Source organism: Lethenteron reissneri, chromosome 53, assembly GCF_015708825.2.
Source record: "Lethenteron reissneri isolate LAM-NWPU_2019-01 chromosome 53, ASM1570882v1, whole genome shotgun sequence".
Lineage (NCBI taxonomy): Eukaryota > Metazoa > Chordata > Hyperoartia > Petromyzontiformes > Petromyzontidae > Lethenteron > Lethenteron reissneri.
The window spans coordinates 6382162-6404661 of record NC_083831.1 but is presented as its reverse complement, the minus strand read 5'-3'; the positions used below and the strand labels follow the sequence as shown (position 1 = coordinate 6404661).

Below are 22500 nucleotides of genomic sequence, written 5' to 3'. Positions count from 1 at the left end.
CTTTACCGAAAAAACCTAAGAATATGAATCCTTGCAGTCACGAAAGCTTCAAATCTAGAATGGATGCATTTTGTCCACTTTGGTGTGCTATCATTTGTGGTGGCCAGGTCACATGGGGATGGTTCAGTGTTGTCTGTGTCGGTGTTTGGGTGATTTTATTTACCTTTCTTGTACTTTTCACCACTGTCGTGTTTTTTTTATATTGATTGTCGGTGTAACCTTCTTACCCCGTGCCCCTTACTGGACATCTGTGGGGGTGGGGGGGGGGGGAACACACTTTATAGCTCATCGGATTCCTCCCGCAGTCTAAATAAATATTCCGATGATTCTTTGCAGGGAGTTGGAGCTGCCACATGTGCGTGGAGCAACTGAAGGAGAAAGCCTCGGCATACCCAGGAAAGGCTTGAGAGCGCCCGCCCGCCCGCCCACGCCGGCCAGCCGGCCCATCCGTGGACAGTCTGACGTCGGTCCCAGGGGTCAACCCTCCTCCCGGTTGATGTGCCGTGAGAGGTTCTCGCTCGTGGTCGTGGTGGTGACGTGTCGCGTCGGCTTGCGCTGCAGAGCGCGCTCGCGACCCCCACTCGGCGCATTCCGTCGCTGCGTCCGGGACCGTTTTGACTCGCGCCGCGATGGGGGGCCCTGTGTGTGGAAATGGTGGCGGTCCACCCCCTGCCCTCCCCCCGCCCCATGTCACCCTGCCCCCCACCCCCTAGCCCCCCCCCCCGGCCCCCCCGGCGCATTTTTCTGGTGGTTTCCCCCCCCGCGCGTCGTTCGGCGTTGACGTCGCGACGTTCCAACCACGTGCTGGGAGCTTCCCGGTGAACTTAGAACGGTTCCAACCGCGTGCTCGAACGCAAGCGCTGACGTTCACGGGAAACTTTGGAACGTTGGGCAAACGTTGGGCCAACGTTGTACGTTTACTGGAAACCCAGTAAGCAACTGAAAGCATTCCAACGTTGAGCCGACGTTGGAATGTCTACTGGGTTCGTCAGGCTCACCGTCTCGCACGCGACCAACTGCCCCAATTCGTGCCCGACGCTTAATTGGCCTCGGCACCCTCTGACCTGTGCCCGCGAAATGCATTCTGGGAGCATTGCTTCACCCACAAGGACGTGTGGGTTGACCGACCACCTCTTGGGGCTTCAGAGCTCCTGGGACACACGCGGGGGGGGGGGGGCGAAACGTCGGACGTCGTGGCGAAATGTCGCGCGCGGGTATACAGTGCCGTACTGTGTGTATAGTAGGGCACTGTTTGCTATTTAAGGACCGCTCTCCGTGACGTTATTTGTATATACACTGCTGTCACCTTCCATTGCGTGAGTTTTGAGACAAATGAATTCGCCGGTCTGTTACTGCGCTGCCCGTGCGTGCGCGTGGGTGGGTGCGTTTGTGTGTGGCAACTCATGGGGAGCGGTGGCACAGCGGTTAGCGCTACGAACCCAGCGACCCGAGTTCGATTCCCGCTCACGGCCAACACCGGTGACGATTATCTCTGAACCGGTCCTGGGCCTGGTGCGGTGTGTAGTAAACATCACCACTGGGGAGACAAAGGCGGCCGGGCGTGGTTACTGGCCACCCACCACCCCTCGCGTGCCGTGCCGGCCTTAATAGGTGCTCGCTAACAGCACTTGCCCCAACAGTCTGTTACAGGCTACACGGGGGGGGGGGGAGAGGATCTTTGTGCCAACTCAACGAACGAAACGCCACAGATTGCCAAATTAAAAGTGTCCGCTCCACATTATCGAGTGGCCTCATCCCCCAGCCACAGCGGGCGGCTCTGCAACCGGCGGCTCCGGGACTTTATTTATTTATTCAGCACCACCGCTGCCAGTCTCCTATTCACCCGCAGTGCATTGTGGCTCTTGGAATATTGAGTCCAGTTTTTTTTTACCGAATTCGAACAAAAAATGTCCCTTCCTCTTCTTCCTCTTCTGCCTCTTCTTCATCTTTTTCATCATGTTGTTTTAGTTGGCGACATCCCCCCCCCCTGCCCCAGCCACTCTCGCGAGTGATGCAACGATTTTACTTCTATAGTGCGTCGTCGCTTGGCGGTCAAAGCCCGCGACAGGCCACGTTTGAAGAAATTACCGGTAATCTATGGACGGATTGAATTACCGAGCGCGCTGCGGGTCACACCGCAGATAACTGTGCACAAACGTTGGGCCAATTTTTGGCCAACGGGTCAAATCGCATGCCAACATTGGGCCAACGTTCAATGCTTACTGGGAAGCCAACGATGCGCCAACGTTGGGCCAAGATTCAATGCTTATTTGGGAAGCCAACATTGGCTACAAACAACCACATGGCAAAATTGGACCAAGGATGGCATGTTTACTAGATTGGCATGTTTACTAGATTTCCAATAAACACAGAATGTTGGGCCAACCTTAGTCCGATGATTACAACGACATGTCAACATTGGCCCAACGTTTTCCCCACCGCATCTCAACGTTGCCTCGACGTTGGGCGCCTTCACCGGGACTACTGAACCACCGTACACGGTACACGACATCCCGTTTCGTGTGCTCGAGTCAAATCGATCGGCCGTTCATAACAGAGGTTGTTTTTGGGGTCAGATCGCGTAAGTATGAATGTGTCGTTAAACCCGCCACCGCCCGACGCGGCCAATTCGTAAGGTTTGTCACGTAAATGAAACGTTCCAATTCGTTGCTAGTAGAGCACTAGCCGGTGTGTTGGAGAGTGAACCCACTACAACGTTTACAGTTCGAGTAGCCGTGACGTTTCGTCAGTAATTACAAAAAGCAGCATCATCAGGCGGACAGCCAGGAGTTGTTACTTTCAAATGTGTGAACTTGTGGCGGGGGGTGAGTATGGAACCAAACGCAGTGCCAAGCCCCGCAAACACGATCCCGACGGTCCCCTTCTGCGATGCATGCAGTCGCTCGCGCGATACCCGCTGTACAATAAAATAGTTACGCATGGGATGCCGCGTCGATTTGTCCACGACGACCCGGGGGGTGGGGGGAGGGGGTTGGAGGGGGGTTGTCCCCACTTCAAGGCTCACGGGGAGCGGCACGGCAAGTCGCGTCGTGCTAGCGGACAGAGCCACCGTGCTTTGTCTTGTTGAGATATTTATGCAAGTTGGTAACATGGACTCCTCGACTTACGAACGAGTTAGGTTCCGGAGGTCTGTTCGTAAGTGATTTGTTCGTAAGTCCGAACTTTACTCCTGTCGATTCCAAACGTGTTGTACGGCGTGTACACTAAACAGGGATGAATGGCGTTAAAAGTTGTTTAATCTTCTGTAGATGTAGTTCCCACTGGTTACGTTCTGCAGGTGTAGATGCCACTGGTTCTTCACGTTCTGCAGATGTAGATGCCACTGGTTTTTCACGTTCTGCAGATGTAGATGCTGCTGGTTCGTCACGTTCTGCAGATGTAGATGCCACTGGTTCTTCACGTTCTGCAGATGTAGATGCCACTGGTTCTTCACGTTCTGCAGATGTAGATGCTGCTGGTTCGTCACGTTCTGCAGATGTAGATGCCACTGGTTCTTCACGTTCTGTAGATGTAGATGCCACTGGTTCTTCACGTTCTGTAGATGTAGATGCCACTGGTTCTTCGCGTTCTGTAGATGTAGATGCCACTGGTTCTTCGCGTTCTGTAGATGTAGATGCCACTGGTTCTTCACGTTCTGCAGATGTAGATGCCACTGGTTCTTCACGTTCTGCAGATGTAGATGCCACTGGTTCTTCACGTTCTGCAGATGTAGATGCCACTGGTTCTTCACGTTCTGCAGATAGAGATGCCACTGGTTCTTCACGTTCTGCAGATGTAGATGCCACTGTTCTTCACGTTCTGCAGATGTAGATGCCACTGGTTCTTCACGTTCTGTAGATGTAGATGCCACTGGTTCTTCACGTTCTGTAGATGTAGATGCCACTGGTTCTTCGCGTTCTGTAGATGTAGATGCCACTGGTTCTTCGCGTTCTGTAGATGTAGATGCCACTGGTTCTTCACGTTCTGCAGATGTAGATGCCACTGGTTCTTCACGTTCTGCAGATGTAGATGCCACTGGTTCTTCACGTTCTGCAGATGTAGATGCCACTGGTTCTTCACGTTCTGCAGATAGAGATGCCACTGGTTCTTCACGTTCTGCAGATGTAGATGCCACTGTTCTTCACGTTCTGCAGATGTAGATGCCACTGGTTCTTCACGTTCTGCAGATGTAGATGCCACTGGTTCTTCACGTTCTGCAGATGTAGATGCCACTGGTTCTTCACGTTCTGCAGATGTAGATGCCATTGGTTCTTCACGTTCTGCAGATGTAGATGCCACTGGTTCTTCACGTTCTGCAGATAGAGATGCCACTGGTTCTTCACGTTCTGCAGATGTAGATGCCACTGTTCTTCACGTTCTGCAGATGTAGATGCCACTGGTTCTTCACGTTCTGCAGATGTAGATGCCACTGGTTCTTCACGTTCTGCAGATGTAGATGCCACTGGTTCTTCACGTTCTGCAGATGTAGATGCCACTGGTTCTTCACGTTCTGCAGATAGAGATGCCACTGGTTCTTCACGTTCTGCAGATGTAGATGCCACTGTTCTTCACGATCTGCAGATGTAGATGCCACTGGTTCTTCACGTTCTGCAGATGGTTATTCACGTTCTGCAGATGTAGATGCCACTGGGTCTTCACGTTCTGCAGATGTAGATGCCACTGGTTCTTCACGTTCTGCAGATGTAGATGCCACTGGTTCTTCACTTTCTGTAGATGTAGATGCCACTGGTTCTTCACGTTCTGCAGATGTAGATGCCACTGGTTCTTCACTTTCTGTAGATGTAGATGCCACTGGTTCTTCACGTTCTGCAGATGTAGATGCCACCACCGCCATCAATTGTGCGGTGGTTGAACTTACGACTCTCGGTCCAAACAGGCAACTGGACGTACGGACGAGGTTTGTTCGTATCTCTGAAAGTTCGCAAGTCGAATGTTCGTAAGTAGATGAGTCTCACCACGCTCATGGCGTGTGTGAGAGCGAAACAGATCGGGAGCGAGAGGGAGAGAGGGCCGTGCCAGAGAACTTATCTGACACATCCCGCTGTACCTCGTGACATCTCCACTAGGTGGGGCTGAGTGACCTCTGAAGAGACGGTGTCCTAATTAAGAAAAACCTCGTCGTGTTATTAGCATCCCGTGAAAGTGATGCAACTGTGTTATCTATCAACGGTAGACTTTTATAAACAATACGAAACAATTTCGATTTAAAGCTTTCGTGACTGCAGGGATTCATATGCTTGGTTCTTTCGGTAAAGTCACGTAGAAGGGAAATAATATAATAATAAAACATACTAAAATAAAATTCTCACGACGTTTCGGCCACAACACAAGCAGCCGTCCCCAGGTGAAGAACAGAGCTATCATTGGAGCGCCGTCTTTCCGACAGCTGTTTTTTCACCTGAGGACGGCTGCTTGTGTTGTGGCCGAAACGTCGTGAGAATTATGTTTTTTTTATTTTTTATTTCCCTTCTACGTGACTTTACCGAAAAAACCAAGAATATGAATACGAAACAAAATAACAAAGCTCTCAAATACTGTCCCCATGACTCTCAACCCTCAAATCCACCCGACACCACATCTTCGACACTGCCGGAAGCCGTGGCCTGCTGCTGTATTGACGCAGCGCAACTTCGCCTTGTGACGTCGTCATTACAGCCATGGGCGCCATTTTCACCGCCCTGAATGGCGTCTCAAACGGCGTGGCTGAAATGCTCGAAGCTAATCGCAATGAAGGAAGGGGAATCTCTCACTCGGACGCCTTAGCAGTGGCGAGACCATTTTGGAAAAATGTTTAAACGCAACAAAACAATTTGTAGAAAAAATTTTTTATTTGAAAAATAATTTCTCATCACCAGCTGCTTGGTGGAGGACGAACCGCACCTGTGGATCAGTGCAAAGAGTCGGGGGGGGGGGGCAGGTGGAGGGGGGGTGCGAGGAGAAGCGCTGAAATTGTCGAGTAAACTTGCGACAATTTCCCACTTGATTCTTCATGGTGGGAAGAAGGGAGGCGGCGTTGGAGGGACATACAGGGGGCGGCGGAGGTTCCGTGTCGTGGCGCCGGGTCCCGTCGCGAACGCCCCGCAGACACGGCCCGGACCGAGGGCCTGATAGGGGGGCCTCAGGGTGACAACAAGAGGAGGTTGGAGTGTGCACATAGCGCGTCGCAAAACAACGACCAAACATTGAAGTCGTCCGAGACGTGCATTTGCGTGACATTGACGGGTGTATTTCAACGCAGGGTGAATTCACCAAAAAACACACACATCTCCGCACTCATTTCTTGAAGCAACAAAGACAAACGAGAGAAGCCGCGCTCACTGGCCTCCAACATCGCACGGCCCACGATAGTTCACGGCCTCGGGGTCTCTAAGTGGCCACGACACCTGTGTGCCAGGCTAGGTGCACTTTGTGGCCGTAACGTGTGAAGTGTCGTAGGCTCGCTGCTGGCAGGAGGTCATGGGCCAGACCCAGCCAGTGTCATGGGTTGACTGCTGTACCAGGCTAGGTGCAGGAGGAGGTCACGAGCCAGACCCAGCCGTGTGCCGCGGCTCGACTGGCTTGACATCGTCCTGCACGCTTCTCCGTCGATGTGTCACGTGTTCTATAACGCGGTCACGTGGTGTTGCCCCCCCCCCTACTCCGCGCACTTCATTCCGAGCGCGCTTTGCCAAATGGCACAGAGTTATGGCGCTGTGGTGACCCGCAGAAGACAAAGGTCCCCCGTGTAGCCTTCAATGGGCCGTTTGGGGCAAGTGCAGCCGGCGTGCAGCACCCACGAATACGGCTCACGTGGGGGTGGTTGTGGCCGGCACCGCGCCCGGCCGCCTTTGTCTCCCCCAGTGCCGATGTTTAGCTTAGGACACCCCGCCGCGCAAAGCTCGCTCACTTGAGGCCGAGCCGACCTAAAGGGAGGTGGTAATCGTCGCCCGTGTTGGCCGGTGGCCGTGATCCGGAAACCCACCACTCCAAAGAAGACAAAGATCCCCCGTGTAGCCTTCACAGACCGTCGGGGCAAGTGCTGTTAGCGAGCAGCACCACCGAGGGCTGGCACTGTGGCACACGAGGGAGTGGGTGGCCAGCACCACGCCCTGCCGCCTTTGGGACCGTCCATAAATGACGTCACACGGCGTCACAAAAAGTCAGACCCCCCCTCAAATATGACGTCACAAAGCTCTGCCCCCCCCCCAACCATATTTCCATTTTATAAATAAAACATGCTTCAAATCACTTTAAACTATTGTCATTGTAGTGCGTATTTAATGTGGCGCTGCACTCTGATGTTGTAGGAGAAAACACGTATTAAAAAAGCTGAAATTTTGCACAAAATTCACTTGAAAAAATGCAACGTGAAACTATCTTATAATTATCAAATATAAGTAATTATGACTAAAATAATACTTGAAACTTCATAGTAGAACAAAGCAAAATGCAGAGTACAATTATAACAATCATATATTCATTCCAAAGAATGAAAAGCCCTGGTAGAATCATTAGAAGCAAAATGTTTAATAACAATCATTCAAAAAAATTGCGTTTCTCCATTCTCCCATGGAGAAGCTAAATGCTCCTTCATGGAATAAATAAAAGGTGACCTTAGTAAATTTAAATAATAAAATAGCTAATAATGAAAATTTATCAAAATTTGTGTTATAACAATTATATTTAATCAAGTAGAACGTGTTGTTTATATTTAAAGTAGCGCATTTTGATGTGATGTCACATTTCTCAAACCGGGGGGCCTCACTAAAGGCCACCAGGGGCCTCACTAAAGGTCACCGAGAGGCCTCACTAAAGGCCACCAGGAGGCCTCACTAAAGGCCACCGGGAGGCCTCACTAAAGGTCACCGAGAGGCCTCACTAAAGGCCACCAGGGGCCTCACTAAAGGCCACCGGGAGGCCTCACTAAAGGCCACCGGGAGGCCTCACTAAAGGTCACCGGGAGGCCTCACTAAAGGTCACCGAGAGGCCTCACTAAAGGCCACCAGGGGCCTCACTAAAGGCCACCGGGAGGCCTCACTAAAGGTCACCGGGGGGCCTCACTGAAGGTCACCGGGAGGCCTCACTAAAGGTCACTGGGAGACCTCACTAAAGGTCACCGAGAGGCCTCACTAAAGGCCACCAGGGGCCTCACTAAAGGTCACTGGGAGGCCTCACTAAAGGTCACCGGGGGGCCTCACTAAAGGTCACTGAGAGGCCTCACTAAAAGCCACTAGGGGCCTCACGAAAGGTCACCGGGAGGCCTCACTAAAGGCCACCGGGAGGCTTCACTAAAGGTCACCGGGGGGCCTCACTAAAGGCCACCGGGAGGCCTCACTAAAGGCCACCAGGGGCCTCACGAAAGGTCACCGGGAGGCCTCACTAAAGGTCACCAGGGGGCTCACTAAAGGTCACCGGGAGGCCTCACTAAAGGCCACCGGGAGGCCTCACTAAAGGCCACCAGGGGCCTCACGAAAGGTCACCGGGAGGCCTCACTAAAGGTCACCAGGGGCCTCACGAAAGGTCACCGGGAGGCCTCACTAAAGGCCACCGGGAGGCTTCACTAAAGGTCACCGGGGGGCCTCACTAAAGGCCACCGGGAGGCCTCACTAAAGGCCACCAGGGGCCTCACGAAAGGTCACCGGGAGGCCTCACTAAAGGTCACCGGGGGGCCTCACTAAAGGTCACCGGGAGGCCTCACTAAAGGCCACCAGGGGCCTCACGAAAGGTCACCGGGAGGCCTCACTAAAGGTCACCAGGGGGCTCACTAAAGGTCACCGGGAGGCCTCACTAAAGGCCACCGGGAGGCCTCACTAAAGGCCACCAGGGGCCTCACGAAAGGTCACCGGGAGGCCTCACTAAAGGTCACCGGGGGGCCTCACTAAAGGTCACCGGGAGGCCTCACTAAAGGCCACCAGGGGCCTCACGAAAGGTCACCGGGAGGCCTCACTAAAGGTCACCAGGGGGCTCACTAAAGGTCACCGGGAGGCCTCACTAAAGGTCACCGGGGGGCCTCACTAAAGGTCACCAGGAGGCCTCACTAAAGGTCACCGGGGGGCCTCACTAAAGGTCACCGGGGGGCCTCACTAAAGGTCACCAGGAGGCCTCACTAAAGGTCACTGGGGGCCTCACTAAAGGTCACCGGGGGGCCTCACTAAAGGCCACCGGGGGGCCTCACTAAAGGCCACCAGGGGCCTCACTAAAGGTCACCGGGGGGCCTCACTAAAGGTCACCGGGGGGCCTCACTAAAGGTCACCGGGAGGCCTCACTAAAGGTCACCGGGGGGCCTAACTAAAGGCCACCGGGGGGCCTCACTAAAGGCCACCAGGGGCCTCACTAAAGGTCACCGGGGGGCCTCACTAAAGGCCACCGGGAGGCCTCACTAAAGGTCACAGGCGGGCCTCACTAAAGGTCACCGAGAGGCCTCACTAAAGGCCACCGGGAGGCCTCACTAAAGGCCACCGGGAGGCCTCACTAAAGGCCACCAGGGGCCTCACGAAAGGTCACCGGGAGGCCTCACTAAAGGTCACCAGGGGGCTCACTAAAGGTCACCGGGAGGCCTCACTAAAGGTCACAGGCGGGCCTCACTAAAGGTCACCGGGAGGCCTCACTAAAGGCCACCGGGAGGCCTCACTAAAGGCCACCAGGGGCCTAACTAAAGGCCACCGGGGGGCCTCACTAAAGGTCACCGGGGGGCCTCACTAAAGGTCACCGGGGGGCCTCACTAAAGGTCACCGGGAGGCCTCACTAAAGGCCACCGGGGGCTGCGGGGCCTAACAATGAAGAACACCGCGCTGGAGGTTTCCACGTCTCACCAGCGGTGGCTCACCAGCGCCTCAGTCTCGCCGCACGCCACGAAAAGCCACGGGAAGCAGTAGCATGGCCAGGCGTCGTCAGAGATCCACTGATCGTGCCCCCCCCCCCTCGACTCAGCGGTGACCTCGCTCGCCACGCTCTGACCCTGGGATGACCGCCGGCCTTTGCGCCCCGGGCCGGCGGCCCAGGGGGATCTCGAATTCCCCTGCCCCCCCGACCTCCCTCCCTCCCACCTCCCCCCCCACCTCCCTCGCAGTGGACGGAGACTCAACTCCCAACCCGAACAACCCCACCACATATTCTTGGTTCTTTCGGTAAAGTCACGTAGAAGGGAAATAATAAAATAATAAACATATAAAAAATAAAAATTGTCACGACGTTTCGATTGCAACACAAGCAATCATCATCAGGTGTGAAATCAAGTCACGTAGAAGGGAAATAATAAAATAATACAAATATAAAACAATAAAAATTCTCACGACGTTTCGACTGCAACACAAGAAAATGTTTTTAAACATTTTCTTGCTGTGGATTTCACACCGGATGACGATTGCTTGTGTTGCAGTCGAAACGTCGTGAGAATTTTCATTGTTTTATATATTTTTATTTTATTATTTCCCTTCTACGTGACCAAGAATATGAATCCCTGCAGTCACGAAAGCTTTACATCAAAGTGTAACCCCACCACGACTTGTTCACAAAGACCCCCCCCCCCTCTCTTTCTCTCGCGAGTTCCCCCGTCTCGTCTCTTGGGAGTCGAGAACCGGTTCAGGTATCGGCCCGTTGAACAGTCGCGCTCGTCACAGCACCGTGACTCAGTGACGGTGGCATCCGGGGTCCAAGGTAAGTAAATAAATATATAAGGTATGAATATTTATATTCTTTGTTCTTTCGGTAAAGTCACGGAGAAGGGAAATAATAAAATAATAAAAATAATTTATATCGCATAATTCACAACTTCCTGCGAACAAAAGTCACCCGACACCACGTGGCAGCAAGAGCACGGAAGTGACGTAACACATCGCCCGCCTGTGACGCGAAACACTTTCGGACCAATCGGAACGCCTAAAATCTTCGGACCCGTCCGCAATGTCGGGTCATGTAATATGCACGTGCATGCCTCGGCTCGATTTTCAGACACAGCGAACAAACATCGGGGGAAGGCATCCCCACCACGCTACCCCACAAACAAACTACGGCCCCTGGGGGAATGGAAACGACGGACGGACGGATGGGGGGGGGTCGAGAGGTCTCGGATAAAAGTGACGGACACGGGGAAGTTGCCACCACGAGCGCGATGTTTTATTCGCGGTGATAGCGGAGTAAGCACGGTTACAGCACGACGCACCCGGGCAGGAGGGTGGAGAGTGACCGACACGGCGTCGCATCAGGTAACGTTCGCTGTCACTTCGGGGACATAAAAAGCAGGGCTTGATTTCACGGCGGTCCGGAGGCTGTGAGCGACTGAAAATATTTCCCGCGGGAAAGTGTGGCCGTGCCCCCCGGGGACAGGTCGCGGTGGTTGTTGGAGGCGGTTAACAGAAAATGTTCTAAGAGAAGTCAAGCCCTGGGGGGGGGGGGGGGTGGGTGAGTGTATCAGCTGGGCTGTGAAATGACATCATAATGAGACGGTAAGGAACGTGGGACGATTACAGTTTTATCAAGTGACACTTAACAACATGTAATAAGCCATTCACAGCGGTCGAAAAATATTGATTTTCCCATCTCCTGATTATAATTTTTTTTTGCTTAACTGCGCTTTAAAAAAGATATAAGTTAAAAACTGTCCACAGCGACGCGGGGTACATTTTGGCGGTGGTGGCGGTGAGTGGCCGTGCAGGTGGATTCGTCGGGCGAGTCAGAGTCCACCACCCGGTCAGAACAAAATAACAAAACACCGAATTCGTGCCACACTTGCCGAGAGTCAAGCACGGCGAGAGGAGCCGTGGGGGATGTTTGTGTGTGAAGCGGGCCGTTCGTGGAGGGGGGGGGGCAGGTCAAATCACACCACGTGTGCCCCCCCCCCCCACCTTACCCCCTGCCCCACCAAAGCCTTCCAACTAAAGCGGAAGTTATTACATCTGACGCCACCGTGATGTTGAAGCGCCCCCCCCCCCCCCCCCGCAAAGTGCGGGGCCCGGGGCAGCCGTCCCGATTTTCCGTGCACCCTTAGGGACCAGTAAATTACATTAGCAGCTCGGGGGGGGGGGGGGGGCTACGGCAATGGGGTTTAGGTGGTGGGGACCCCAATTTTGTGTGATTTGTCTCGCACGGTCGCACCCGAGGCTGCAATCGTGGATCATCTTGCCTACGTCACGCATCGTGTTGTGCGTGTGTTTACACGCTGCTGTTGAAAACGCATCTCATCACGGCGGTTGTCAAGGCTCCCCCCCCGCCCCCCAACTCGTAGCTTTGGGGGGCAAGGCCCCCCCCCACGCTGTTCAACACGCCACTGGTAGCGGCGTTCCCTGGTCGTGTGCTCGACGTCCACGAGGTTTTTTTGCTGTTGGGTTAGATCGCGTAAATATATAAATGTGTCGTTAAACCCGCCACCACCCGACACGGCCAATCAGTGAGGTTGTGTCACGTAAACAGAACGTGGCCAATTCGTCACGAGTACAGCACTAGTGTATAGTGTAGTGTATCGTGTAGTATACTAGTACAGCACTAGTGTAGTGTATAGTGTAGTATACTAGTACAGCACTAACCGGTTGTGAGTCGGAGAGAAAATCCACAACATTTACAATCTGAGCACGACGTTTCGCCAGGAATTACAACCGGCATCATCAGGCGGACAGCAGCCAGATTTGTACTTATATTTACGCGTTCTAACAAACAAACAACACCCTCTTATGGATGATATTTGCCGCGTGATAAACTTTAGTCGGCGTGCTTTGGGCGGAAAAATCCACGTGAGTTTCTGCGTCTTGAACGATTTAGAATCCGAAAATAAAATATCGCATTGGTTCTCAAAAAATTCATTTCGCTAAATAGATATCGATTTGTATACATTTCAAAAGATAACGTTTTAGCACATTTACCAACTTTTCAGAGAAGTACACTGCCAAACACTGTCCGGTATTGTTCTTTAGGACTCAACAATCTGCTTGCTAAGGACGGACTGGGCACTGGCATGGGAATGTGGAATTACCACCGCAGTCTCAGCTCCACCAACAGCGAGAGCCAAGCAAGATCCAGCGCTCCCCCAGACTCCACATTCCACACGTGACTCCTGTGCGCGCGTTACCTTGTTTACCAATCATCAGGCGTGTGTGGCGGGGACGGGCACACTGGAAAACAGGCAGGACATAACCACCGAGGTGGACATCGAGGATTGGAGCTTGGGGGGCCAAGTCCAGATTCACTCAGCATCGTCACTACGTGGAGGAGATCTTCATCCAGCAGTTTATACATTTATAGAAGGCTGGAAAATAATGTTTTTGTTTGTAACATTCACTCGGAGGTTGGGGGGGGGGGTGTGGAACGATGCATCGATACATCACGTCGCGAATCGCGCGAGAAACGAAACGTGGCCGACTCGTTACGAGTTGAGCACACACACCGGTGGTGCTTCGGAGAGAGTGAGCCCACGACAGCATTTACACGTGACCCCAACATCCACAAGAGGCGCCACCACGGACCAACATTGAAATGTGACGCTCCAATACCACTGGTCAACAAAAAAAACGTGTTTTTTTGGCCTGGACTTTTGCAGCTGTTTTAAACTAATTTCAGGGTGCCGATTCCAAATCTGATCTCAGATTTGCTCCATCACATCTCACTTCTACGCTATCGGCATACCCCATTTTCATTGATTTTACCCGAAATGAACTCTGTCACTTATGATTGCAAGTTGTTGCGAGTCAGTGACTGCTTTAGTGTTAAAATATGGTGCTGTATTTTTATGATAGTGTGTTTATAATGTCATTTTATGTAGATATCCACATTTATCTCAAAATTTTCTTCTGCAGTTTTTATTGAAAATGCAATATTTGATATCTCAAAAACCTGACGTGATAGACAAAAACTGATGCCAGGTTTGGAATCAGCACCCCAAAATTACCTTAAACCCGTTGGAATACCTTATGCCAGAAAAAGTGTGTTGACCAGTGTATTGTATCGTGATGAGGACAGTGACATGCGGGGGGGGGGGGGGGCACCTTTAATTGCCGGTATCAAATAATAATAATTGGGGTTTACCCTTTCTGGCAATAAAAAAGGAGGTGTCAAGATGTTAAAACACCAAACAGAAACCTTTTGCAAGAACCACGTCCGCATTAACCACAAAGTACAGGTAGTCCGCGACTTACGACGGAGATGCGTGACAACGACCCCATCGTAAGTCGAAAATATCGTAAGTCGAAGATGGCCTCGCCTACCCAGGAGTCTTAAAGAATGGTGATAATTTAGCAAAACAGAGCGATTTACAGTACCGGCAGCGTGCCAACGTCCAGCATCGTACCTCGTACGCTGCTGCGTTTGCCTTCCACGCGAAATGTAAAATATTTTACAATTTTGTCGTAAGATCGAAATATCGTAAGTCGGACCGCCGTAAGTCGGGGACTAGCTGTACTGGTGGTGAACATGCAAACAAACACATCCTCTGCTAATACATGGGCACTGTCTTTGAGACTGATTGGTCGACACCAGAGACGGCGGCCTTCGTTAGGGCCTAGTCTCAACCAGTGTTAGACCAGAGAACAGCGCCAAATGGCGAACAGCACAAAGACATTGAATCGGTGGGGTTGGTGGTGTTAGAGGGGGCGGGCAGAGGGCAGAGGGGGCATCGTTCCAATCGGAATATTGACAATGAGTAGTAGCTGATTCACGTCGTCACGACTGTGAAGGAGTCGTCAATAAACCATCAGCGGCCACCCATCGAGCAAAGACCGCGGTGGTCACCGCATCATCGCGCGGTGCTTTCAGACGCGCTTCTGCGGCCGTCTGGAACGCTCTCCCCTCCGATATTAGGGAGCCACTGGGAGCCATGCAACTGTTAAATCATCATCGACATTGACAAACTCATTTCTTTAGAACTGCTTTTTGTGTTTAGTTTGTGATCTTTCACCCCCGCACCCTCCCATCAACATGCGTGCGTCAATGATTGTCTAACGAGGGACCAATCCCCCTTGCCATAGAAATGTGGAATTTCCAACACAGGCTCATTGAACCATTGACGAGGACGATACAGCCGAGGGCTCGTTTGAATGTCGGGAGCGAGCGATGGGCATTTGTACAAATAAACACGACCCGTTCAGTTTTGGTGAAGTATGGCTAACACCCCCCCTCCCCAACCCGCAACGACGACTGAGTACACAATTACATCGATTATCGGCGGGGATGCGGATTATCCGACATGCTGGATCCATACATTGATGAAACGCCTTCAAGCGCTCACTGCTTTAAGAGCTGGACTTGCCGCTCCTCACTCGTCGAGGGTCGGTGGCGAGTCGGTGACACCCCCCCATGATTGACAGGACACTGGCACGGGGAGGGGGGGGGCCTTCATCCAGCAGTGGATTGACAAAGGGCCTTGGAGACAGGAATTATTCAAAACAATTATAGGTTGGGACCAATGGCATTCTGTGCATTTCCAATATCGTTGTCAATAATAGGGCCCTTCAATGGAAATAGGATAAATTTCGATTTAAAGCTTTCGTGACTGCAGGGATTCATCTTCTTGGTTCTTTCGGTAAAGTCACGTACTTCCCTTCATCATTATACAATAGACAGTAAGATGATTAAAATAACATTAAACTGAAACTTTGTATTTTTATTTTACCAGGTAAAGCCCACTGAGCTATCCATAATATAGGTTTTTTTTGGGTTAGATCACGTAAATATAAATGTGTCGTTAAACCCGCCACCACCCAAAACAGGCAATCAGTAAGGGTTGTCACGTAAACAGAACGTGCCAATTCGTCACTAGTACAGCCACACCGGTGTGTTGGAGAGCAAATCCACAACATTTACAATCTGAGTACGACGTTTCGCGAGTAATTACAACTAGATTCATCAGGCGACAGCCAGTTTTCTGGCCTTAAATAGAGGGGTAGATGTAATGATGTCACTCGTGAGCTCTTCACGTGTAAAGGGGGGTGATTACATATTCATATTTACGCGATCTAACCCAAAAACCTATATTGTGGACATTGGTCGCGAAATCCCACTGAGCTTTGTAGCTCTTTTTCAGAAACGACCTGGCTCTCATAAATGATAGCTCAACGAAGTGGCTTATCACGTGGAAATGTATTGCAGCCAAATACTCTAAACGCGTGTTGTTGATTCTAAATGTGGAGGGAAAAACCAGAGAACCCGGAGAAAAATCCACACGACCACAGGGAGAACATGCAAACTCCAAATATACAGCAGGCGTCAGGGTCGGGATCGAACCGATGACCTCCTGTATATACCAGGCGAGATAGTTAATATATCCTAGCCACCGTGGTGATGATGATAGACACGCAAACTCCAAATATACAGCAGGTGTCAGGGTCGGGATCGAACCGATGACCTCCTGTATACCAGGCGAGATAGTTAACATCTCATAGCCACCGTGGTGATGATGACAGAGAGAGACACGCAGACTCCAAATATACAGCAGGCGTCAGGGTCGGGATCGAACCGATGACCCCCTGTATACCAGGCGAGATAGTTAACATCTCATAGCCACCGTGGTGATGATGACAGAGAGAGAGAGAGACACGCAGACTCCAAATATACAGCAGGTGTCAGGGTCGGGATCGAACCGATGACCCCCTGTATACCAGGCGAGATAGTTAACATCTCATAGCCACCGTGGTGATGATGAGAGAGAGACACGCATACTCCAAATATACAGCAGGCGTCATGGTCGGGATCGAACTCACGACCTCCTGTATACCAGGCGAGGTAGTTAACATCTCATAGCCACCGTGGTACAAATGGCAGCCGAGGATTGGAACGGCTGCGAGGTCGCGTCCACATTGGAGACGAAGCGATGAAATCAACTCGTGCGAGCTCGGACGCTTCGTTACGTCGCAAGAAGGTCGACGAATGTGCCGGCTTGGCAAGGCCTTCATCCAGCAGTGGATGGACAAACGGTGCCGTGCCGGGTCACGTGGGCTTAGCTCAAGGTCAGACCTGAGTTGCGTTCAAGGACTGCAAAGATTTAAAAATCAACGCGACTGCACGGACGCATTGACGCAAGGTAAACTCACACAGCAACAACAACAACAACGACGAGTCGATTTCGGTCGATGACATTTTAAATGTCCGGTTTTTTGTTGTTCATTCCGCCTTGCAGGAAGTTAAAAACCTCGTCGGCGCGTCGTCAATGACACCGCTGTGCGCGGCAGTCCAGACGAAACAAAATGGCCCTTACTTCATGGGACACAGGGAGGCCAAGAGAGGTAAGAATGGATAATTGGACGGGAATAGGAAAATCAACACCTCGTGCATAGACGCAAAATGGACGCGTTTTTCTTTTCAAGGCCCTGTCGCATTCTTTGTCAATAAATAATGTGCAAACCCATAATTTTAACGAACGGTACAAATTCCGGACGAACCGATGCGCTCCACTCACGATAAATCGCGTGGCAAACCCTGTATTGTGACGTCACGATTCAGGGTCGCCATGCGTTTGTGACGTATAGATTCAGGGTTGCCATGCAACCGTGACGTCACGAATCAGGGTTTCCATGCGATTGTGGCATCGACTCTCATTTTTGTCGCGCGACATTGGCGTCTCAATGACATCGGGGCTCACTCGGTTTGCCGAATTATACAACGTGAGCATATTCGGTGCATACAATTTGCATACATCGCAAATGATTGATTACAGTGAACGCTTCGACACGCGTATCGCGAGAACTAACATTTAGCGATGAATCAACGCAATCGTCGGTGCCTGGTAACCACGGTGGACGGTTGAACAGGTCCGCGGATTGCTGATGAGACGTAGTGCGAGCGAAACCGATGCGGTCATTTTTTTTTAAGAAACGCTTTTAGGAAACCACTGACGATGTCCAACGGGACGAAACTGCCTTTCACTTCCACGACGCATTTTTATTTTCACCACCATTTGGCACACAACGACAAAGATCACCCGTGTAGCCTTAACAGACTGTTGGGCGCAATTGCTGTTAGCGAGCAGCACCTATGAAGGCCGGCAAGGTACACGGGGGGGGGGTGGGTGGCCAGCATCACGCCCGGCCGCCTTTGTCTCCCCCGTGCCGATGTTTACACAACGCACCAGACAGTCCTTTTAGACTGAGTCGACCTAAGGGAGGCCCAGGACAGGTTCGGATAATCGTCACCACTGTTGGCCGTGAGTGGGAATCGAACTCTGGGTGGTTGGGATAGTAGCGCGGCGCGCTGGCCGCGTGCGTGCGCGCCCAGTCGCGCTGGCGTGCGCGTGTGCTTGCGTGCGTGTGTGCTTGCGTGCGTGTGCGTGTGTGCACTGTGTGTGTGTGCGCAAGGTATCCCTGGTCGCGTGCAAACCAAGCCGAGCAAACGCGATGGAAACGCCGGGGCGACGTTTCACCGCGGAGCGAGCGACATCGACGCGCGGCGCTTCAACCTAACGCCCCGGGAAACTTGTGGGTGAGGGGGGGGGGTGGCACTTAAATGGCCCCAAGTAAAACACCGGCGTGGCCCCGCCGGTAAAACCTCCAGAGGTCCAAACGCCTGATCAAGTGGTGGAACGCTCTGCGAATCACCATCACCATCCTCATCAGCGCACGCGCGAGCGATCGCACATACACACACACACTCGCACACTTATGTGCGTGTCACAGCAGCCCTTACGCGTGTACGCCAGTCGTGAGCAGACAGAGACTCTTCATAGACAGACAGAGAGAGAGACAGACACGGCAATATCAACGTGGTGCAGCGTGGTTGGCAATGTGCCCTGGTGCAATTCTCTCTGAATGTCTCCCTTCTTGTGGAGCCTGGCGCCTGGGCCCACTCTGGCCTCTCGGCCTCCTCCGGTCCGTGGGCCTCCTCTAACCCATGGGCTCCTCCAGCCCGTGGGGCCCGGTGCAGTTGCACCATCTGCGCACACCTCGACAGCTCCGCCCGGGGGCGGAGGCCAAACCTCCTGACGCTACAAGCTGCACGGCAAAGTGTCACGTGGCCGAGAAAGAATTAATAATTTTGTTCCTAGAAGTGTGTGGGGCAGGGGGGGGGGTGAGTTTAACCCTTCCCCGTTCCGATGACGTACATTGTGTACGTCATCAAAACGAAATCGGAAAAGAAAAAGAAAAACTTAAATAAAGTAACTTTATCGGTACTGAGGCTCTCCCACAAGGCCATGTGGGAGGGCACGTGGCACAGTTTTGGCGCCGGCAATCGTAGAGCGGCGGCGGTCGTGTCGCTACGGTTTTCTGCGGTGAGTAACGTCTTCAAAAAACAACGGCGCTACTACGCCTCTCTCTGAATAAAATATCCGCCGAGGTGCGTTAATTTCTGTGGGGCGGTTCAGCGAGAATGCCCGCAGAACATCCCCCTTGCACACAAGGGGGAGACTTTGACAACGCTCAACCTTCGCAAAAGTTTGCACAAAAACTAAGAAGATGAAGAAGAACGCCGCCGGACACAGCGACGGAATTCGCCGAGTGGAGATCGCGAGCGCGCTCTGCAGCGCAAGCCGACACGATGCGTGCTCAGTGCTCCCGTAGGCCTACAGGACACACCCACCGTCACCACCACCACCACCTCGAACCTGAGCAGGAACCTCTGACGTGCACGGCCATCGGAATCCGGCACGGGTTTTTCCATTGCTGCCCGCACTGGCGGCGTGGCCCGGCGAGTCTCTCCAACGCCGTGAGTTTGTCGGCCGGGGAAAGAATGCGGCGATTGAAATAAACGACGTGCGACCGATCGGATTTTTTTTTCCCAATTATTATTTGTTTCCATCGAAGCAAGAATTTCAGCGCCGCTGCTGCTGCCGGATTGGGCCGACGTCTCAGCGGGATTGGTTTGAAATTGTCGGTTTGGCACGGGACGCTCGACCGGCAGACCCCTACACCTCCACTAACAATCGGCAAATGGACAACAGACCAGCAGACCAATCTCATAGCGGGGGGGGGGGGCGCCTTCTAGACCACAGACCGACGGGAGCGGACGACCTTTTTAAAACGCGAGCACCTGCGATATCCGCCGCTTGGCTAGGCTAGATAAGGACGCGTGCACACACACGCGGTGCACACACACGCGTGCATACACACACACACTGTGCGTGCTGCACGCTCGGTCTACTCGGCCCGGCAGTGGTCTGTGAGCGGCGCTGCGACCCCGGCGGTGTCAGTGCTGCGTGCGGTCCTCCGCCGTTTTGGCTTGTTTATTTTTAAGCGCTCGCCGACGGCCGGGGGAGAAAAACGATTGTCAAGCGCCCCAGCAGCTCCATGCTCTGGCTCTGGGTTTGTGCGACCCGGGCCCCCCCACCCCCCACGGACCCCCCCCCCAGGGTTTGTGCACCAGGGATTACCGCCTACATATCGGAGGCCTCGGGGGTGGGGGGTCGAGGGGAGGGGGAAAAACGCCGCCCAGGTGAGGGCCCCCCTCCCTCTCTGAAGCCTACCCCCCCCGCCCACAGGTCCATTTCCTGAAGCCCACCCACACGCGGCTAATATCCAGGGGGGCGGGGGTGGGGGGCGGGGGGGGGCACCAATACCCCGAGCGACGGGCCACGAAAGCAAAAATCGCTCCTCAAATCTCGAAATCATCATCATCATCGCGCTCGCACGTGACCGTAGCTCGCACGTGACCGTCGCCCGCGAGTAGCCGTCGCCCATCTTCTGTCCTCGCCCGAGGCGAGCGGCCGTGCGACACGGGGGAGCGTCTAAGCGCACGGGGGAACGGTCCGGGGATCGCAACGAAGCGGCGCGCGGTTCTGGCGGACTTCGCCGCATGCCTCTCCGGGCAGGTCGCCTGCTCGACAAGCCGGGCGGCGTCTCTCCACCGCGGGGGCGACCGGCCACGGCGACGGCTCGCAACCGGTTGCAGAGACGTCCACGCGCGATCGACTCGGTTGCGCGCAACAAATTACTCAAGAGTGGATCCACCCACCGTCCCGCTCTCCGCCCGCCAGCCCCCCGTGTGCGTGAACCCTGCCAGGACGCTGGCGAGACGAGCGGCTCCCGTCCACGCGAGTTTGTTGACGGCGTACAAATTCACAACGATAACACCAACAACAATAATAATGATATCAATAATCACGTGGAACAACGAACTCCGACTGGATTTGACCTGGCAGCCACTAGACCAGGGGCTCGGCAAAACAAAACAACAAGGAGGGCCGTTTTTGTTACTTGTGTAATAAATAAAACAATGCACTGCGGGTGAATACGACACGGCGGTCCTTCATCAACGACGTCACGAGGCGGTCCCTTAGAGAGCCGCACGCGGCTCCGGAGCCGCAGGTTGCTGAGCCGCGGGGCGAGGAAAGCACGAGGGGTGAGGCCGGCGCGACTCGTGAGTGGCGTGCGGGGCGTGATTTGCCCGGCGGTGAAAAACCACCGCAGCCCTTCCGGCTGATCCCCGCCGGGGCACGGAGCGGCGCTGTCGGTGCGGGGCCCGGTAGAGAACGGGCGCGGCGACGGCTGCCGTGACGACGAGGATGGCGAAGACGACGACGACGATGATGACGACGACCATGAGAAACGCCGCACGACCGGAGGGCAGAGAAATGCTTTTTTTTCTCGCCCTCTCTCTCTCTTCCCCATTTTGTCCCGAGGGTCAAAGGTCGGCGAGGGTCAAAGGCGGCCGAGAGGTCAATGTTCACATCGGAAGAGGAGGAGGAGACATCGGCGGCGAGTCCAGCGGAACGGACGTCGAGCGTCGACGGTCCCCGGGTTGAGTTTTGTTACTTGAATGGCGGAAACAACAAAAACAACAAAAACAAAGAAGTGCCCGTTCTGCAGATGCCACGGAAAGTCGGCGGCGCTCGGTGACCCGAGCAGGCCTTGGGCCTAGGACGACTGGACTAGACTCGTGAGCCTCTTGGCGGTCAGCATTTTAGCCTGCGGGTTAGAACAAAACACAATGGGGGAAACTTTCTCAGAATGTTTACGGGGAAATTTTTTTAAACGACGAGCAGAATCAACCAGGCAATGGAGAGAGGTGCAGCCCTGCAATCGCTTTGCTCACGACACAGCTGGTGGAAAGGCCTCCACTAGAGGGAGGTCTCAGGGGTATTAGACTCACACCTGTCCAATTACTCAGATCACACACCTGTTCAATAACTCACACACCTGTTCAATAACTCACACACCTGTCCAATAACTCAACACACACCTGTTCAATAACTCACACACACCTGTTCAATAACTCACACACCTGTCCAATAACTCACACACACCTGTTCAATAACTCACACACCTGTCCAATTACTCAACACACCTGTTCAATAACTCAACACTCACCTGTTCGACACACCTGTTAACACAGTAGAACAACCGCATTTAACTAAAACTAAACTATCTTGTTTATTTTACCAGGTAAGGCTGACTGAATTGCAGACCTCTTTTTCAGAAGCGACCTTGCCACAAAGTATAGCTCAACGAAGTAGTTCATCATCGTGTGGAAATTTCTAGCAGCCAAATACCTCAAACGCACGATGTCGATTCTAAATGTGGACGGACAAAAGCAGAGGACCCGGAGAAAAATCCACGCGACCACGGGGAGAGAGAGAGAGACACCGCAAAC

General features: G+C 53.1%; 2 protein-coding genes across 3 annotated transcripts in view; one reads left to right on the top strand and one right to left on the bottom strand.

Annotated features, from left to right (window-relative positions):
* The window catches only part of LOC133356366 (zinc finger protein neuro-d4-like), an 8504-nt gene extending 5570 nt beyond the window's left edge, over nucleotides 1–2934 (top strand). For both annotated transcript variants that reach the window (XM_061573846.1, XM_061573845.1), the window contains exon 3: nucleotides 337–2934. In XM_061573846.1, the coding sequence (XP_061429830.1) occupies nucleotides 337–407 (71 nt within the window). In that variant the 3' untranslated portion in view covers nucleotides 408–2934. The remainder of the gene's footprint in view (nucleotides 1–336) is intronic.
* Nucleotides 2935–18797: 15863 nt separating this feature from the next.
* Nucleotides 18798–22500, bottom strand: part of LOC133356208 (regulator of G-protein signaling 7-like) — a 56264-nt gene continuing 52561 nt past the window's right edge. The window contains exons 8-10 of the mRNA XM_061573585.1: nucleotides 21173–21354; nucleotides 20545–20635; nucleotides 18798–18846 (exon numbers count right to left, since the gene is read on the bottom strand). Coding sequence (XP_061429569.1) covers nucleotides 18798–18846; nucleotides 20545–20635; nucleotides 21173–21354 — 322 coding nt within the window. The remainder of the gene's footprint in view (nucleotides 18847–20544; nucleotides 20636–21172; nucleotides 21355–22500) is intronic.